At 48.5% G+C, this 16739-nt stretch overlaps 2 protein-coding genes across 2 annotated transcripts in view; one reads left to right on the top strand and one right to left on the bottom strand.

The window, feature by feature from the left end:
* Nucleotides 1-2138: 2138 nt before the first annotated feature.
* Nucleotides 2139-13844, top strand: CSUI_001478 (uncharacterized protein). Its single transcript, XM_068061684.1, has 3 exons — nucleotides 2139-6903; nucleotides 7931-8247; nucleotides 8810-13844. Exons 1-3 carry the CDS (start codon nucleotides 3402-3404, stop codon nucleotides 8903-8905), a joined length of 3915 nt encoding a protein of 1304 aa, XP_067926340.1. The 5' UTR covers nucleotides 2139-3401; the 3' UTR covers nucleotides 8906-13844.
* A 910-nt stretch (nucleotides 13845-14754) lies between these two features.
* Nucleotides 14755-16739, bottom strand: part of CSUI_001477 (proteasome subunit alpha type) — an 8064-nt gene continuing 6079 nt past the window's right edge. Inside the window, exons 6-7 of the mRNA XM_068061683.1 lie at nucleotides 16496-16595; nucleotides 14755-15553 (exon numbers count right to left, since the gene is read on the bottom strand). Coding sequence (XP_067926339.1) covers nucleotides 15457-15553; nucleotides 16496-16595 — 197 coding nt within the window. The 3' untranslated portion in view covers nucleotides 14755-15456. The remainder of the gene's footprint in view (nucleotides 15554-16495; nucleotides 16596-16739) is intronic.

Raw genomic sequence — 16739 nt, 5'->3', positions numbered from 1 at the left:
CTCTTCAACAGCCGGCAAGAGACCAGTCGAGGAGGTGTGTTGAAGAACGGCACCGATCAAAAGGCCTCATAGAATTAGTCAAAGTACAGCAAAACGGCGCAACAAACACACATCTGCTGTGGCTAGTTCCTTGTGGTAGTAAGATGGTTTGAATTTCTCATTATCAGCCACCCGCCTATATCGGCTGCTCGTCTTTTTGTTAGCTGTCTACTAGGTTTGCTCTAGATATCAACAGAGGGAAAGATTTCCGGTCAACAAAGCCGCTCCTAGGTCAAACAAGGCGAGCACAGCGCCGTCAGCTCTGTTGTCGGCTGTGTTGCGTAGTGCTTCGAATTTCAAGTCCTCGCAAATTCAGCAGCATAATAGAGCTGTACACCAGGCAGCTTCACGTAGTTTGTCCCTACGGAAGGCTTCATGGATGTTCGAAACAGGTAGAACTTCCGGTAACAAAAAAACTATAAGCCTGCGTATAGTGTCTTCATTGTGCCGCCTGACTGAACACAAAGTCTTCTCATGCGGCAAAGCTTCCTTCCTAGAAGGGACATCCGCATACAGCGGCACCGACCTCTCCGGGTCGAAGTCTTCTCTTTCGAAGAGCACAGGGGGGATCTTGCAGGCATCTTCGCGTGATTACTGAAGTGGTAGGGAAAGCTATTCTGTTGCACAGTGTTGTCGGAGATGTTGATTTGACAGCGGCAATGTGCGACTCATAGAGTTAACTGTGTTTCGGTGGGCAGACTAGAAATGAGCAGCTCACCAACACTGCATGAAGGGCTATGAAAAGAGAACAACAGAGGGCTGCAACACGCAGTCCAGATGGTGAGAACTTCTCCACGGCACGTAGAACACTCAAACTATAAAGGCGGATAAAGTTGTCAAAGAAGTAATACGAGTATTATCAGTATCAGCAGGGACCATAAGTTAGAGCACACCTTGATGCATACATCCATGTGTCCCGGAGGAACGGACGACAGCGAGACCGAGATGGAGTGTACTATATAGAGCGGCGAGCTTTCGGGTGACCTCCGGGCATATCTACACCTTCTGGGTGAACCGGGCCAGATCCCCCTGGGACGAGCTGGGTGGACTGTGCGCACCCAGCTTTAGTGCGATTATCATCGTGTCTGTGCAACTGGCTAAACACATCGCATCTTAGCTCTCTAGGATGACGCAGCTTATCAACAAGAGGTGGCGGGTCGTTATGTGCTGTTTGACCTATCTTCCTGTCTAAGGGCAATACAGGATCTATTCCACGTACTAGTAGTACTTAATAGGCGGATGTCGCGTTGACGGACAAGCTACTTCGTTGTGCACATGCTACGGCTCCGCAGGACTTGTTCCATTCCGCACCTGGCCATTGCCGAGAAGTTCCATGAAATAAGGACTCTAGTATACTCTTTGCTTGTGTCGGGGGGCGTGGCGAGTGTTAGAGAGAAAGAAGGCATGACGGGGGGAAACTACCGTTTTCTTTGAAGTTTCGTGTTACTGTGCTTGTTTTCAGTGGTAGATTGTGCGTACCACGGTCAGTGACCGTGTGATATCGGTTCCCAAACAGCGTTGTTGAAGCCGCTGCTCCCATACTACTAGAAAAATTGAACTTCTGTCTAATTGGGTCAACGACCGAGGAGGCTTGCCTCGCACCATTCAGGTGTATGTACAGCACAGGATGTGCGCTGTGGGTGTATCTGCAGCACAGAGTGTGCTCGTCTGGTGTCGCTTCCCAAGGGCCCTTCTCTGCCTGACACTTTTTTATGTGCGTTCTGCCGGCGTACTGTGTCGAGTGTTGATCATCGTCTCAACAGCCGGGAGAGCAACACGCAGACCGGATCTCTTCTTGCCCTCAATGGTGCCTTGTATCTATATGACCCGCGTACCGTGCCCGTCCAAATGGAACTGGCCTGACTATTCCATTTTCCCCCAAAAACGTGCCGGTCAGGGTGCGGGTATAGCGATGAAAACACCGATGGGGGAAGAGCAGGCTTGATGAAAGGGGTGGCTGGCGATAACCACTGGCATGCAGACGATGGTTTTTTGCCGCCGCATACAGCCCTGTAGTATACGCGGAGGCTGTTCGTGTTTCTCCCACCTGGGGAGAGGAGCAGTCTTGCAGTCCGTCCCCCTTCAGCCAACAGTTGGCGGGTCCGGCCAACAGAGGGGGCTGTATCGACGTCTGGCCACTTGAAGTCAAAAGAGCGCGGCTACCTTCGGAATGCGTCCCACGGGAGCAGTTACAGAGAAAGAATAGTCACCCCGGGTGATCAGGAAAGAACTGGGGTGACCGGGGCTGTGTCTCTCTTTTTCTCGGCTCCTGCACCGGCGGCTCGTAACTACCAGTTGGGTAGGCCGTAAGTAGGTTCCGCGAAATTTTCCTGGCCGGCAGGATCTCCCTGCCAGCATGCGAAGTCCTTTTTTTCTTTTCAGTGGCCGTCTCATCATTGACTTTTCTTCGTCTCCCTCTTTTTCTGGTGATCGGTTCTTCTTTTTTTCTTCTGCCTCCGTCGAAGACCAGGTCCTGGGCAATCTCAGTCGAGTAGTACGTATCATGGACTCGAGGGGGAAACGAAGTCGTTCTTTTTTCTTTTTCTTTTTTTCATCATTCCTGCTTGCTGCCGCGTTTGAACTTCCGGGACTCTTCTAGAAGGCAAGGAGGATCTGTGGTGATGAGCATGTCTGCTATGCTGATGAACGAGGTAGAGTGGGAGAAGTTGTAGCGCGGTTGTTCTGACTTTGAGGCAGCGGAGCGAGCGATCCTGCTTTTCCCGACGACAGCGAAGAAAAGAAGACGGCTATGCAAAGAAGCGAGGGAGTATCTCTTTCTACTTGTCCATTTGGGAAGCTTGTTCCGGAAGGTCAACCTCCGCCGGACCAGGGCTTACCCGTTTCTTTGGCTGGCCACCGCTCCCCCCCCCGATGCATACATGTGAACGACTCACCCCTCTCTCTCAGTAATACTGAGTGAAGTTTTCTTCTCTCAATAGTAGCAGTATCCGAGTCCCATTTGAGAGGACCGTGTCTACCGAGAGAGTCTCTTTGCGTCCATGAAGGGACGCCGCCGGCAGCGTCGTAGCTGGATGCTATTCTCCGCAAGGTGCTGTAGGTTTCGCTTCATACTTCACTTCCTCAGTCCTCCGCAGTCAAGTTTTCCACAACCGCATGTTTCTGCATGTTTCCCCAGTGGTGGAGACAAGAAAAGCTCGTTTTTTTCTCATGACGCCGTCTGAGAGACTTCAACTCTTTCCGTGTTGTCCGGTGGTTCCTCCGGTTTCTTTTGTCTTCTTGTGTAGCTCTCAAGCCTGCTATTTCGTCTTCTTTCACACAGCAGACTTGGTAGCGAACAGCGAGAAGGGGTACTAGTATGTGTCACCCCCAGCTTTGCGGTCGAAAGAAGAAGCGTTGCATCAATGAATATGGCTTTCTCCCCGGATACTCGTTCAGTGGGACTCGAGATGGATAAGGCATCCTTCAGGACGTTAAGGTCTATGCCTTCTATCTGTGAGAAGGATCTCTTCGCTACGCCGCCCCCGCTTCAGGAGGGTAACTCCGGTTCTTCTACGAAGAGTCCACCAACATGTGATGAGTCGTCTTCTACCCCGGAGACACCCATGGGTATACCCAGGAAAGACGGTTCTGTATCTCCCTTGGAGAACATAAAACTCTACAACATGAAGGAAGAGGCGGAGGAGGCGGCGAATATGAGGGGTTCAGAAGTCCCTTCTCGTTCGTCTTCCCTTCCTATTCAGTCGGATTCCTCATTCTTTTCATCAGTACCTCTTTATCCTCTCGATATGGGTTCAACGTCTACGACTTCAGCAGGTTCCCCTCCCGTAGGTGAAGAATTGGAGAGTCCTGCTTCTATGTCGTCTGGATTGGGTCACTTTGGTGATCAGTTGTCGTCGATTTCGTTGCATAATACAATTGCAGATCCTCTTGCCGTAGATTTCTTCCCGTTAAACGAGACCAACCACCGAAGGATTCCTACTTCTGCTACCTCTACTCCGACTATTCTTGCTACAGCGCAGTCCCACTCGGAGGGTGGAGACAGCTCTTCTTCTACTTCAGAACCAGGGCTCTCTCTTTCTCATTGCTTTATGAGGGCAGCGAAGGCAGCGCCGATTACGTCAATTCCATCGATTGAGAAAATGTACCATCAAGGTGGAGGAGGGACGGCCGATGCCGGACGACTTCAAGAGATGAAAAGTGAAGATTCTACCTCGACACGGACAGGGAAAAAAAGCTCATTTCAATCGCAGCCGTCATACGGGCATGCTGAAACGTTAGAAGATATCCGCAGGGTGTCTCCACGAGCGTGTAGAAGCCAAGAGAATAGACCCCATTTGTGTGATGATCACGTGTCTACTCGGTGGGCCCGTGGTAGTAGCGTTGATATGAATGTGAATCAGCAGTCACCTTCCAATAGGTTCTCATCCCCCCGTTCGCCTTTAGGTCGTGTCTCTTCTCAAGAGGGTTCTGAGGGTGGAATGAGGCCATGTGTACCTTTTCCTTTCAGTGCTGATGGGTGTAGCAGCGGTAGGAGTTGGACGAACACAACAGTAGCGAGCGACCCACGCCAACTGAGTGATGCTTATGCAGCATCTGAAGGCAACGCGACTAACCGGTTAACCGATGACGGATCACGGCTCATGACAACAGCTGAGAAGATAACTGCAGCCCGGAGTACCGCATCTGCTCCAGCTACTCCTCCTCCTCTTCTCAAGCGTGTACCCTCGTTTGGTTTGGCTAAGAAGAAGAGTCCTAAGAATTCTTCGGATACGATGATGAAGAGCCATCCTAGTACTACAATCACTACAACGACGACCGTGGCACCAACCGGCCTTCTCGCTCAAAGCTCCCAGTCAGAAGGAGAAGTAGGACGGTGTCCGTCTGACATGTGGTTGCCTCCCTATCGTCAGTCACATACGATGGGGTTATCTTCTTCATCTTCTGCGAACGCATCTCAGCCTAGTGCCGTCGTTTTAAAGAGAATGAAGACAGCGCCTCCACAAGAACTTCATCAAAGAAGAGATCAAGATAGTATTTTGACAGCAAGTCAAGCTAGTGCAGCTGTACCAGGAAAGAGTAAACTAGCGTGGGCGTTCTCTCTTCGGGGAGGGCTTGGAAGTCGTACACCTCACAAGTTTTTCAGGAATATCTTCAAACCACATAGACCAGCAGGAGGCGGTTTCTCTCGTTCAAAGTCAGCTCCGGGTCTCGGAAGACCCCGAGAAGAAGATCACGACGATGAAGAGGATCGCTTGACGGAAGAGGAAGGTGACCGGGATGGAGGTGGTCGTAGCAGTATGATGGTAGGGACAGGCCACAAAGAAGAAGGACATTGTAGACCTCCATCTGGACATCATTTGAAGGAGAGTTCAGATGAGAAGAAAGATGAGGGTGGTTCATGTTCAAAGAGGAAATTCAGAAAGCAATTATCTTGTGGAGGGGGAGGAGAAAGACGAACAGCAGGAAGGACTTCGATCCTACAGTGGTCGAACCCATTTTCTAGTGAGCCACCTCGTCGAATCACTTCTGCGCCTGCGACACCTGAAGGTGGTCAGAAAAAACATCTCTTCTTACCGACACCAGGAGGTAGACGTCATCCTCATCATGGTCGGCAAGAACGTAGCGTAGCTGACAGCAACGGCGGTGGTACTGGGACCACGGCTATATCTACTGAACGGATGGATGAGGGGGATGGAGGTGATATAGGTTTTCTTCCTGATGCTATGGTGATTGTTGAAGAAGATGCGGGGGAAGAGAATCAGTTGAAGAAAGGTAGTCGAGAATCTCAAGATGACAATCATAGGGGAAGTCATTCCAAGGACGAAGGCAAGGGGAAAGACGACGTATCATCATTGTCATCTCGCTCTCTTTCCTTACGACATACAAAGAAAGATGGACTTGGCAACTTTCCTAGCATGGATCAGAGACCGTCTTCTTCCTCCGGTTCTTCTCTCCAAGAGACACAGCAGGAGAGATATGATGGTGAAGGGGGGTCACGAACAGAAGGAGCAGCGACAGCATCGCGCTCGCCGCCGACACCGCCACCACCATCTACGCCAAGACTTTTGCCGAGGCTTCAGCACATGGCTCAAACAGATACGAATATTGAATGGAGAAGTATTCCATCAAATGTCTCTGAACCTGTTTGTCCTCCTCATAGAGGTGTCTTATCAGAGGAGCATATTGTCATGTCTGGGGCAACTGAAGGTGATGATGTTCCTCGGCATCCGACAATCGCCGGCCAACTTCTTACTTGTGGAATAACCCTGCCTCGAGGGAGCTTCCTTCTTGATTCTCTTCAACGCGTTCCAAGTGTGGTAGAAGATGATAGATGCTCAGAAGGGAAGCTAAGCTATGATGGACTCCGTACAGAAATCTGTCGTTCTCGTGCTCCTGCAATTGTTGTGAAGACAGCCTCTGCAGTCCGAGAGATGTTCGATAAAGGAGAGAAAGCTCTAGGAGTCTTAGCTGGAGATTCTGCAGGTCGGCTTCTTCATCACCATCATCATGATCACACTAGAGACAATGGGTTGAAGGCGGTACCTGAGCAACAGAGTGGGGAGGCAAAGCAGCCTCCGTCAGATAAGGACAACAACGACCCACGGACGACTGAGAATACAAATCAGGTCAACACCGCTGCCGGAAATAGTACTGACAGTAAAGGGGGAGGAGTCGTAACACCTCAGACTGGTGCTGCTAGTAGTAGTAGTCGAAAAGGAGGAACGGTGAGGAGAGGAAAGACAGAGAAATTCTCTCGTCAGACGATGCATAGGCTCGTCATGAAACAGTTCAAAGTCACAAATCTAACAGCATCGGATATGAGGCTTGTCATTCGATACAAGTCTCTGTATTTGGATGATATCAAAGGCCTTCTTGAGATTGCGAGACTCCCGGCTTATGCAGGTTCGTACAACGAAGTCCTTCAAACTCGCCCTGCTGACCTCTGAAAAGCATACCCCTCACGCGTGCGTACACTATACATATACATACAGAGCAGGCATCAAGGACGTAAGGCGTATCATACATAGTCCATATGTCATTGTCTAACAGCGTAGATGATGTTTCAATACGGGATTCACCTATATGGTACGGAGCTTTAGGGTTTAGGGTTCATTCTTTCCTCGGACATCACTCGAGGATTCATCTGCTCCCTGCTTACGGCCGTCTGTGTCAGATGTATGTGCATGTGTAGAAGGAATATAGATATTCAATCGCTCGTGTATGACAAATACGTTCGTATGGATCGGCCATAGTAGGTTGAAGTTTTCCTAAGCTCTGGGCTAGCAAGCGAACTCGTCCTTTCCAGGGAGAAGGGATATCAGCTGTTTTACCTCATTCTCGTATACAAGGGGAATCCTAGAGTACGAAGGGGGGTCAGTTGGCTTGCCGTTGAAGATTGTGTCTGTAAAAAGATAGAGATAGATAGACGTGTGGGACGGGTGTGCGTGCCTCATCTTCTTTAGTCTAGCAGCGGGTTATGAAGGATGTGTTGTATGTCGCTGTTTAGATCGCTTGATTACAAGAGCCTTAGTATCAATTTCAACTCGTTAACCAAGGAAGCTGCTGGCTCACTGTTTATGTTGTATTCTAGCGAGTGACCTCAGTACCGGACAGAGTAGGGCAAGGCTAAGAATGGGAACGGGATGTTTGTTCGTGCATAAGACGTCTACTATTGGGGTTTCTTTTTTTCGTGTTCATAGAGACGACAGAAGACAGATAGTAGAGAATGAATTTCTTGTCATTCTTTCATAGCTTGTACGCACCAAGAGAAAGCGGAATCACTGTATGTGTCCTTGTTGCTCTCTATTCTTGTTTGTAGCCTGTTCAGTCCTGTGATTCTATCCTTCGCTTCAGCAGAAGGGAGGCCGTCACATAGAGGTGTTGGTGGTGATGGACATACTTCTTAACATGTTGTCCGTTTCTCTTGCAGGTCACGTGCATACAGCGCCGACCACAGATAAGAACAGCTGGTTAAACAGGCCTCGATGGAGTGCTCGGTATTTTGTCCTTCGATATGGTCATTGGTTCTGGTTTCGTGATGAGAAGGCTTTACTTACGGGGGGGTTGAGTGCTTGTTTAGGATCCATTTCTCTACTTCTCAATCCTTTCACTATCGATCTACATCCGAAATATACTACTAGGTTCTTCATACGATTCGGAGATTGGTATTCTGTTCAAATAGATACAAGTATTGAGAGGAAGGATCGAGGAGAATGGGCGCTACTCTTTCTTGCTTCTGGAAACTTGGTGAGCGAAACATTCTCAGCGGAGGAAAGGAAGGAAGTGGATGGACAGTTCAGCTGGGCGGGGAGTGGTCTCGAACTGTAGCCAGCTAGCTAGTTGGCTAGACGCGGGAGGGAGGGAGTTTTCAACAGCAGTTTCCTGGTGAGCACAGTCGTAGTGGCATGATGATGATGATAATGATATGGACAGGTTTACCTACGTCTCTTTCTCAAGTTATTTGTCAGCCCGAATCAGCTCTTTCTCCGACGTGTTATGTTCATGATCTCCGCCGTTGCCAGGTGTCCTTCTGTGTGGGACCCGTCTGGTGGTCGTCGAGGTTAACGACGAGCACCAGGGTGTACTACTACAGTGCGTAGACAGTTTGTTCTTGGTTTGTCTCGCGTTGTCAGTAGCTCCTCTTGCCTACATCGCGGTGGAGTAGGTACCCCTGTCCCTCCTCCCGTGGGGAAAGGTTTCGAATGTTTTTTTTTGTTTCGGGGTCTTGATGTTACCCTAGTAGTAGTCATACTTTTCAAAGGTTTGTTGTTCTGTCGTCTTTTCTTTCTTCTCTTCTTTTTTCTTTCAGGGAGAACAGATCCGAATGTGTTTTACAGATATTGATTGGACGCAGGTTCAAACACGCAGTCGTCTCGTTGCTAAACAGAACCTTCTCGTACCTTAAATCTCTAGACAGTATACGTTCTGTCTACATCGTACTTTTCCCGAGTCATTCGTGGATAAACTCAAAGGATAGAAGAACCTGTCTTCCTTTCTCCCTTTGACGGGTGTAACCCTAGTGTCTATATCACACACAGAGAGGTGGTGTGTCACGCTGCTGTGCAGTTTTTCGTCCTTTTCTCCTTCTAACGTGACAGTGGGGCAGCTCAAAGGTGCCCCTTTCACCTTTGCTGCTGTCGCCTTAGAACCGTGTCTATCAGGGGAACGACTGCGTACGTAGCGAGGACGGGTGAGGGGGTAGAAGGGGCGCGCCGCGCCCAGTGTGTTGATGTATGGCTTCCCTCTCATTCATACAATGACACGGTATGTCATCGTACTACAGCGACGCAGTGACTGACACCTACGAATGTTGAGCTTTCACCTCTCTCTCCCTGCCTTTCCCTCCTCGCTTCAGTTTTGTTTTGTTTCTCTTCTTGGTTTTTGTGTATGTGATCTTGGCGGGTGAGAGAATGCGGGAGCGGGGTTACAGTCGAGACGGTGGGAAAGGAATGAAGTTGAAAGAGCAGGAAGAGGGAGAGCAGGCAGATTTGATTCGGTTGGCTCTTCCGGTTTGTAATATTCGTTGTTGGTGTTGTTTTTCATATGGATGATAATGATGACAGGAGAGAGTCGCTGACTTGTATATTGTGCTGCTCTTGTATGGGTCTAATTGTATGTCTTCCCAATATCGATCCGTGTATCACTCGATCCCTCAGTAGATGAGAGATAGGAAGGCATAAAAATGCTCGCTCTTATCGCTTCTTCGATCCGTACCGACTTCTCATGGTGGAGTCGATCCCTCCCCTGTAGTGATATCGGAAGGGCAGCTGGTACCTCAAGCCCTACTGCTACTCTACTCTTCATGTAGTGAAAGAGAAACTCGTGAATGATGAGAGTAGAGAGAGTAATGAAGATGAGAGTGACGAAATGAAATGACCGAGCGAACAGCCGCCCTCTCGGTCTCTCGCTCGTCCCCCTCCCGCCAGCCTACCCTCCCCGTGGCGTTACTTGTCAGCTATCAGTCTGGTTATAGCGTGTGCATGTCTCTCTCTACAAAGAGAAAAGTGTATGTTTTCTCTAGGCGAAAGTTTATTCCTAAAGAGGAAGGCTTCTTTATCGTCTTCTCATTTTGTCCATAGCAGTAATGTGATGATGTCTGTCGTTGGCTGTCCTGTGGGCGAGATGGAGTTGGTCGTCGTCTATTCTTCGCGATTATTGATATATATATATGAATATACATCTAGGCACCGGTGGTATCAACATATTTTTTCTTTTGTTGCTGACGAGAGCAGTCTCGTTCATCTTCAACAGTATCAACATCGCCATTCTCGTGTGTGAACGAGACTGAAGTGCGACCAAACGCAGGGGGACGATGTAACCTTTGACACACGAAACAGAAGGAGGAAGAAGATATCTGTAAGCGAGTCGCACTGTACGTGCAGCTAAGCCCCGCACTTCACTTCTTTTTTCTTTCCCTCCCGCCCCTCCCTTCTACCTCTTTCCTCATCGCCTATATGACAGGCATGTTTCAGTCTTGCTTTCTTCTACGTTGTTTGAGGTGGACTGAATCGGTTCCTTTCTAGCTTGCTTCTCATCCTTCGATCGAATGAGGGTTTAACCAGGCAGGCCATCTTCTCAGCTTTTTGGCTGAAGATCCCAGATTATGCTTGTTTCTCTTACTGAGAAAAAGGAATGAAGGAGGTTGAGTGACTGGGGGACCGGGCTAGCGCGAGAGATGGAAGGAGAGCGGGAGTAAGAGTGATACAGAACAATGGGCCTCCTTCTTCGTTTTTCTATCAATCTATCTTTTTTGTCAACGGACCATGCCCGTGGCGTACCAGCAGTGTCAGTTGAGAAAACTTGTTCCATATGCTACTCAGATACATGAGTATTGATCGGTACAGGCGGGAGATGATGAGGGACGATCTTTTCTCCACGCTTTTCTTTCTTTTGTGTACAGTGTCTCGTCGTTTCGCGTGTGCATTCGATATCCGTAGCTCGTTCGTAGATAAACGTTTTCTAGCCGGTCCAGCCGGATCGTAGAAACATAGACAGCGGTAGTATACGACCGAGGAGGTCAAGCTACTGACCGAGCAACAATCAGTAGTGGTGCTGTGAGTTCATGTTGTTCAACAGGGCGACTGTGGATGGTGACGATTCCTACTAGTAGTAGATGCCGGTGAAGGCACTCTTTGCTCTTCTGTTCAGCGCGCTCTGTTATAGAAGGGAGTCTATAGTGGAGTATGGTAATGATGACCTGCACTGGGCTCGGCAGCGCGTTGCTCTGTACGCGTCGCACGTACACTCACTTTCCTTAGTATGAGTTCCGTCCTGATCGTCTTTTCTTTACGTCGCCTCGGACTGAGGAGCGACGTATGAATCACTATGTGTACAGGAGCGAACAATGTCGAAGAGATAGGTAGGCTAGCATGAGTGAGTTGACCTTCTTTCGGCATGTTGCGCGCAATCGTCTGTTTCGCTTTTTTCTTTCCGGGGTACGTTATTCTCCTCCTAGGTAGTCTGGGAAGTCGTCTCAGCGGTGCGGAGGATACTTGTGTGTATATATATATACACGTGTATATACATTTTTACAGGAGTGAAGGGTGTATACCCAAGCGTATTCTTCACGACGCGTTCTGATTCACCTCGTGTGAATGAGAATGTTGTAGGGTGACGCGCGACTCCATTCCTGTCAAGCCCTTCTTGTGTCTTTCTTCCTCCGGTGTGGTACTGATAGGACACATAGCGAGTGGCTCTTCTCTAGACGTTCTTGATCTATACTTACATGGATAGGTGTGAAAGGCGAAATCATCAGTTAACGACACTCTGTGTGTTTTCCTGTATCTGTCTACCTTGTCTCTCTGTCTCTATGTGTCGTCTGTACGATCTATCTCGACTGAGGATAGATGATGTACTACCTGTAATCGAGACCTTTCTTAACTTTTCCTCTCTCGTCAGGACGAATGCTGTCGCCCTTCCATCGTACTTCTGTCTCTGTCGTCGGTGGGCAAAATTGATCACAAGGTTTCCACTGTACGGACTTCGGTGTATCCCGGACGAAAGGCAGAGCTCGGGAAGAGGGCAGTGAAGGACCCGCCGGACTTGAAGAATCGGTAGGCGGGGAGTTTCTGTGATGTTGAGGGGAAGGCAAGAAGAGAATCATAGTAGATATACGGAAGTGTGTCACAGGCAGTAGGGGGGGGGTAAGGAAAGAAAGGTGTTGATGTGTGTATATATATATATAGGTATGGAGATGGATACTACTAGGTATACAAGCAATAAATATAACTCTGTTTTTAGGGCATTGCGTGGGACATCATGACAGGCCGGGGAGTAACTCGATTGTCGTGTTTCTTACCGGGGTAGGCCGAGGCGAAGGCGTCGGCCTGTCATCTACTAAACTAGCTCCCTGTGGTGTCATTTTGAGGGGTAACGGGGAGCAGAAGGGTTGCCCGTTTCTTTCTTTCAACACAAGTGGAGTTCGTCGGCCTTGTAGAGGGTTTCTTTTCCTTATGATTGTCCCCCCATCGACATAGAGGCATGCATGTAGTTGCAGAGGTATTTTTCTTTGTATCACCGTGTGAGTCCGGAGAAGTGCACCAAGCGCTTTCTACCCTCAAACAACTATTTTCTAATTCAGCGTGACGCAAAAGGAGTCACTTCTCGCATGCGAATGTTCAGATGGTTCGTTTCGTGTATACCGTCTTCGTAGAAACCGGAAGTGTGAATGAGACAGCACTTCACATGTTTTCTCGGTTTTTGCATGTGGAGTGGAGAGATGAGATATAACAATAGGCGGGTGTGCCACGACGGATACGAGAACTTGTGATGTCTCTACATCGCGCGTTCCTCGCGGTGGCGATGGGCTACTAGTCAGTTACGCGTGGAAACCCCGAGGTGAAAGGTGTTTGAAGAGGATGTACCTTATCTGTATTTTTCCACCAGAAGCACCCTCGAAACGCCCAAGAACTCTTCTTTTCGGCCGACAATTCGTCTGGGAAGTTGAAAAGGGGAGGGGGCACGGGGCCTGTCTGTTGTTGCATTGTGTGTTATAGTAGTCTTGAGAAGCAGTTTAGATTTCCTTGAACATGGTGAAGAAATGGGTTTTCATTTCTTTGATGGAGGTTGGTGCATGCGCGCATTCACATTCAATCAGGTCAAGTCAGTCCGTTGTTGTCGTTGGTATAGATCAGTAGAAGCACTGGAGTTTTCCGGGTGAAGTAGGCTGTGAACACATGTGAAGTACCTGACGGGATTGTCTCTTATTTGAATCAAGTGCGAAAAACAAGCATGCCTGCATGCGCTCGTTGTTTCATGGGGAAGACCCTGAGATGCAGATGTACGGTTACGAGCGCAGTAGTAGGTAGAGTCACTTGTATTGTGGTGGTGTATGTACAGTTTTCTCCACCCCTTCATTGTTCCGACAGCAGGTACAGAGAGGACAGTAGTACATTAGTACTCACTATCGGTTTCTGACCGTGTACTATGCGTATGCGTGTCTCTCCCTCTTTCTGTCTCTGATAATGAGGGGGGGGGAAAGATGGAAAATAACTAACAAGCCCATGTGCACGGATAGATAGATCGGTGCTGTGTGTGAAGAAACAACGCCCGCGGAGCTCAATGATACCAGAGTTGAGTGAATGAATTCATGGATGGATGGATGAGTGGATTGGCAGGTGGTTGGTGGTGACTGAGTTCCGTGTGTCTTAAAGGCCATTGTGTTTGCCAAGGACGGTACGATCATGGGTGGATTTAGTGATTGTTCCTTCGCTTTCTTCTTTCCTCTGCGGTGCTTAACCTGTGACGATCGTGTTGTTTGTCAGTGGACAGTGATATTCCATGTTCGATCCGGGAAGGGCTCCCTTCTTTTTTGAGATAATGGTGATGGGTTGTTTTTCTGGCGTCGGGAAATTGCATGACCCACTGGATGGACGTATACGTGCGTACAGTTGCGAACATGGCTATGATGAAGCCCCCCCGTTCGCGCTTTGTTATACAGGAGGAATCTCCTCTTCTTTGATCGTTCTGGAGATTTGAATTGATGTAGTAGCACGAGTAGTGGTAGGACATCTCCGCGAGGGAGACCATCGTGTACACGTGTTCTCCCGCTCACTCGGAGTGAGGAGTTAGCAAGGACGGGATAGTGGAAAAACTGAGTAGTTCTGTCTGCAACTTTTGCATCCGGGAGCTGTACCCATACACGTCATAGGAATCATGCTGATGATGGAGATTCAAGTATCACGATGATAGATAGGATGGATTCTGTCGCAGCACGAGCCCTGATTGAACAACCGGAAAAGAAGGAAACCATGTGGCAGCGGTGCTTCCTCCGGTGAAACCTAACACGTCTGTGCGTGCACCGCAAGGAGATAGAGACAGTTTGTGTGTATTCTTTGGAAAGACAGGAGGAATCATATGGAGACCTCCATATAGTTTTCTCGTGTCTCTGAGGCTCTCGCTTCCTGTTACCACGGTTGTCCACGTGCAACGGCGGATGTACTAATTTTGACCTCCGTCGCTGTTACTTGTACGACTTGCACAGCTCAAGCTCAAAAGCTACTGTAGAAGACGCGAAAGAAAAAGGCTGTCATGAGACCATTCTCTTAGTCGGTTCTCGTTGAAGAGCTTATTGAAGCCACTCTCTCATATGAATGGAGCAGATTCGCGCCAACAGGGAAGAATGGCTTGGTTGGAGCGTTAGCAGGTGCGGCGATTCAGTCAGTCAGTACATGGAAGCCTTTCCTTCAAATACGGTGAAGGAGAGAGAGAGAAATGGGTACATCATACTCTCCACACAGAGGGAAAAGAAGCCTCTCTTTTTTCTCCAGCCGTATGACAGTAAGAAAGACACAACGAAACTGCCCGACGTGCACAGAGACTTCTCTTTACAATCGACAACTGGAAGTGATTGAGAGAGAAAGTTAGAAGACCATCATCCAGCTGCAGGCTTCCATGTATGGTTCTTCATAAACAATGAGGGATGAAGTTCCCGGCATTAACAATGTCCCGTGTAGGAGACTTATACACAAAACACGTGGGCGTCAGAGCATATCACTGTGTACGGGAGAGATATAGTGGTCACTCTTATCTTTCATTTTCAATCACATTGAAAAAACATCAACAAAGTACGTAGAGAGACAAACTTCTCCTCTTCCGGTCCCCCCCTTGTATCTCTTTGGCTTTTTCTCCGACCATTCCGTCGCCCCCGTGTGCATGCAAGCATGCATGCAAATCCCTCTCTCTTCCTCTCATACGTGTACAGATGTGTACGTGGTATTACCTAGCAAGACGATGGATGGATGAGTCCCTTCGCTGAAGCTACACCAATGTCAGAAAGCCTTTATCTTTCATCAACCAACCCTTTCGATTGTGCTATTCGATCTATATATCTCTCTACCTCTGACTTTGATGTTGTGAGCAATACTTGAGGAAGCGACAGGAAAGCCGCACCCTCCCAGGAAGTATGCTTGATGGATCTCATAGACAGAGAGACAGATATCAAGCAGAAGAAACGTATTAAGCAGAAGACGAAAGATCCGTCGCAGTGGGAATAGTAGGAGGAGGTAAGCGATCAATCAAGGCCTGAAGCTCTTCAGATGTGTACTGATGATACCTGTCCATACAAAAACAAAGCCGATCAAATATACGATCCCAAGATGGCTCGAAAGATAACCTCTGCGAACATACTCACTCCAGGGCATCTTCATTCTGTCTGCTGTTCCGGAGCTACTAGATCCTTGACTGAACAGATTTGGACTAGGAACTGCAGGCACTACGCCAAAGTCGTAAAGGTGTACGTACAGCTACGTATGATGCACGCACGCATGCAAGGTAAGTTCCTCCATAAACGATGTAGTGGATATATGTGCCAACTCAAGTGACTGACTCGCCCGCTCAACCCTCGCATGATAGCCGATGTTACAAGAGCGCCTATACGTAGTGTATGTACACGGTGTGGATCATGTCTTATACTAGAGGAAAGGAAACCCCCTCACCGCTGAAGCGAACAGAAGAATCATAGGGACCTTGCAAGATAGGTCTTGAAGCGAAGACGTTCTACTTTCTAACTGTCTTTAGGGGAAGCATTAATAGATCTGAACACAGAATATGTTCCCATCTCGTACGCGTACACTTATTAGAGGGCAACAGATATGCACGCCTCCAAACATGCATACAGATGAATCAACGAAGCTCCAAATAGGGACGAGGTGATTTAGTTGGATATGTGATAAGGCGGGTGCATGCGTCATATCTACCGCAGATGAAATAACTAGCAAAGGAACTCCTGATTGTATTGGCCCAGGCGAGACGCTGTTTTGACTCCTTTCCGCTTCGTCTCTTCAATCACAACTCGAGTCAGCCAATCCTCCTTTAGGTCAGACAAGAAGAAAAACGGCGAGGAATCAAAGACAACCTCGAAAGTACGAAGGACGAAACACCGGAGACGAAAATATTCACCTCAACTCATGACCTCCCCCTCCCTCAATTGCTGAACTACAGATGAAGTGACACGAACAACTATACAAGGAAACACGGCAGCTACTAGCTAACGTACTTTCGATCTGAAGTTCGTACACATGCGACCTCGACATTGCTGCAGTTCAACTTTTCCTCCATCACTTGCCTCAGGACGACAAGCACCAGCGATTCGGCTTCTGAAAAGAAGAAAAATCGGAAAACGTCGCGTGTGTGTATGTATCTATGCCGTCGAACGGGGGATATCTATCACTCACTCTTTCAGACGAGATTCATAACTTCAACAATAATGAACCACATACAAAAAGAGATAGATAGATAGA

The sequence above is a fragment of the Cystoisospora suis genome (genome assembly GCF_002600585.1).
Source record: "Cystoisospora suis strain Wien I chromosome Unknown contig_585, whole genome shotgun sequence".
In the NCBI taxonomy this organism is placed as follows: Eukaryota; Apicomplexa; class Conoidasida; order Eucoccidiorida; family Sarcocystidae; genus Cystoisospora; species Cystoisospora suis.
This window is presented reverse-complemented; position numbering and strand designations above follow the sequence as displayed.

Bases quoted from the DNA above. Each gene is read 5' to 3' on its own strand.
- CSUI_001478 (XM_068061684.1), top strand. From the start codon at position 3,402: ATGAATATGGCTTTCTCCCCGGATACTCGTTCAGTGGGACTCGAGATG. The intron at 6,904-7,930 runs GTTCGTACAACG...TTTCTCTTGCAG, and splicing joins GAGACTCCCGGCTTATGCAG to GTCACGTGCATACAGCGCCG. The intron at 8,248-8,809 runs GTGAGCGAAACA...TTTTTCTTTCAG, and splicing joins TTCTTGCTTCTGGAAACTTG to GGAGAACAGATCCGAATGTG.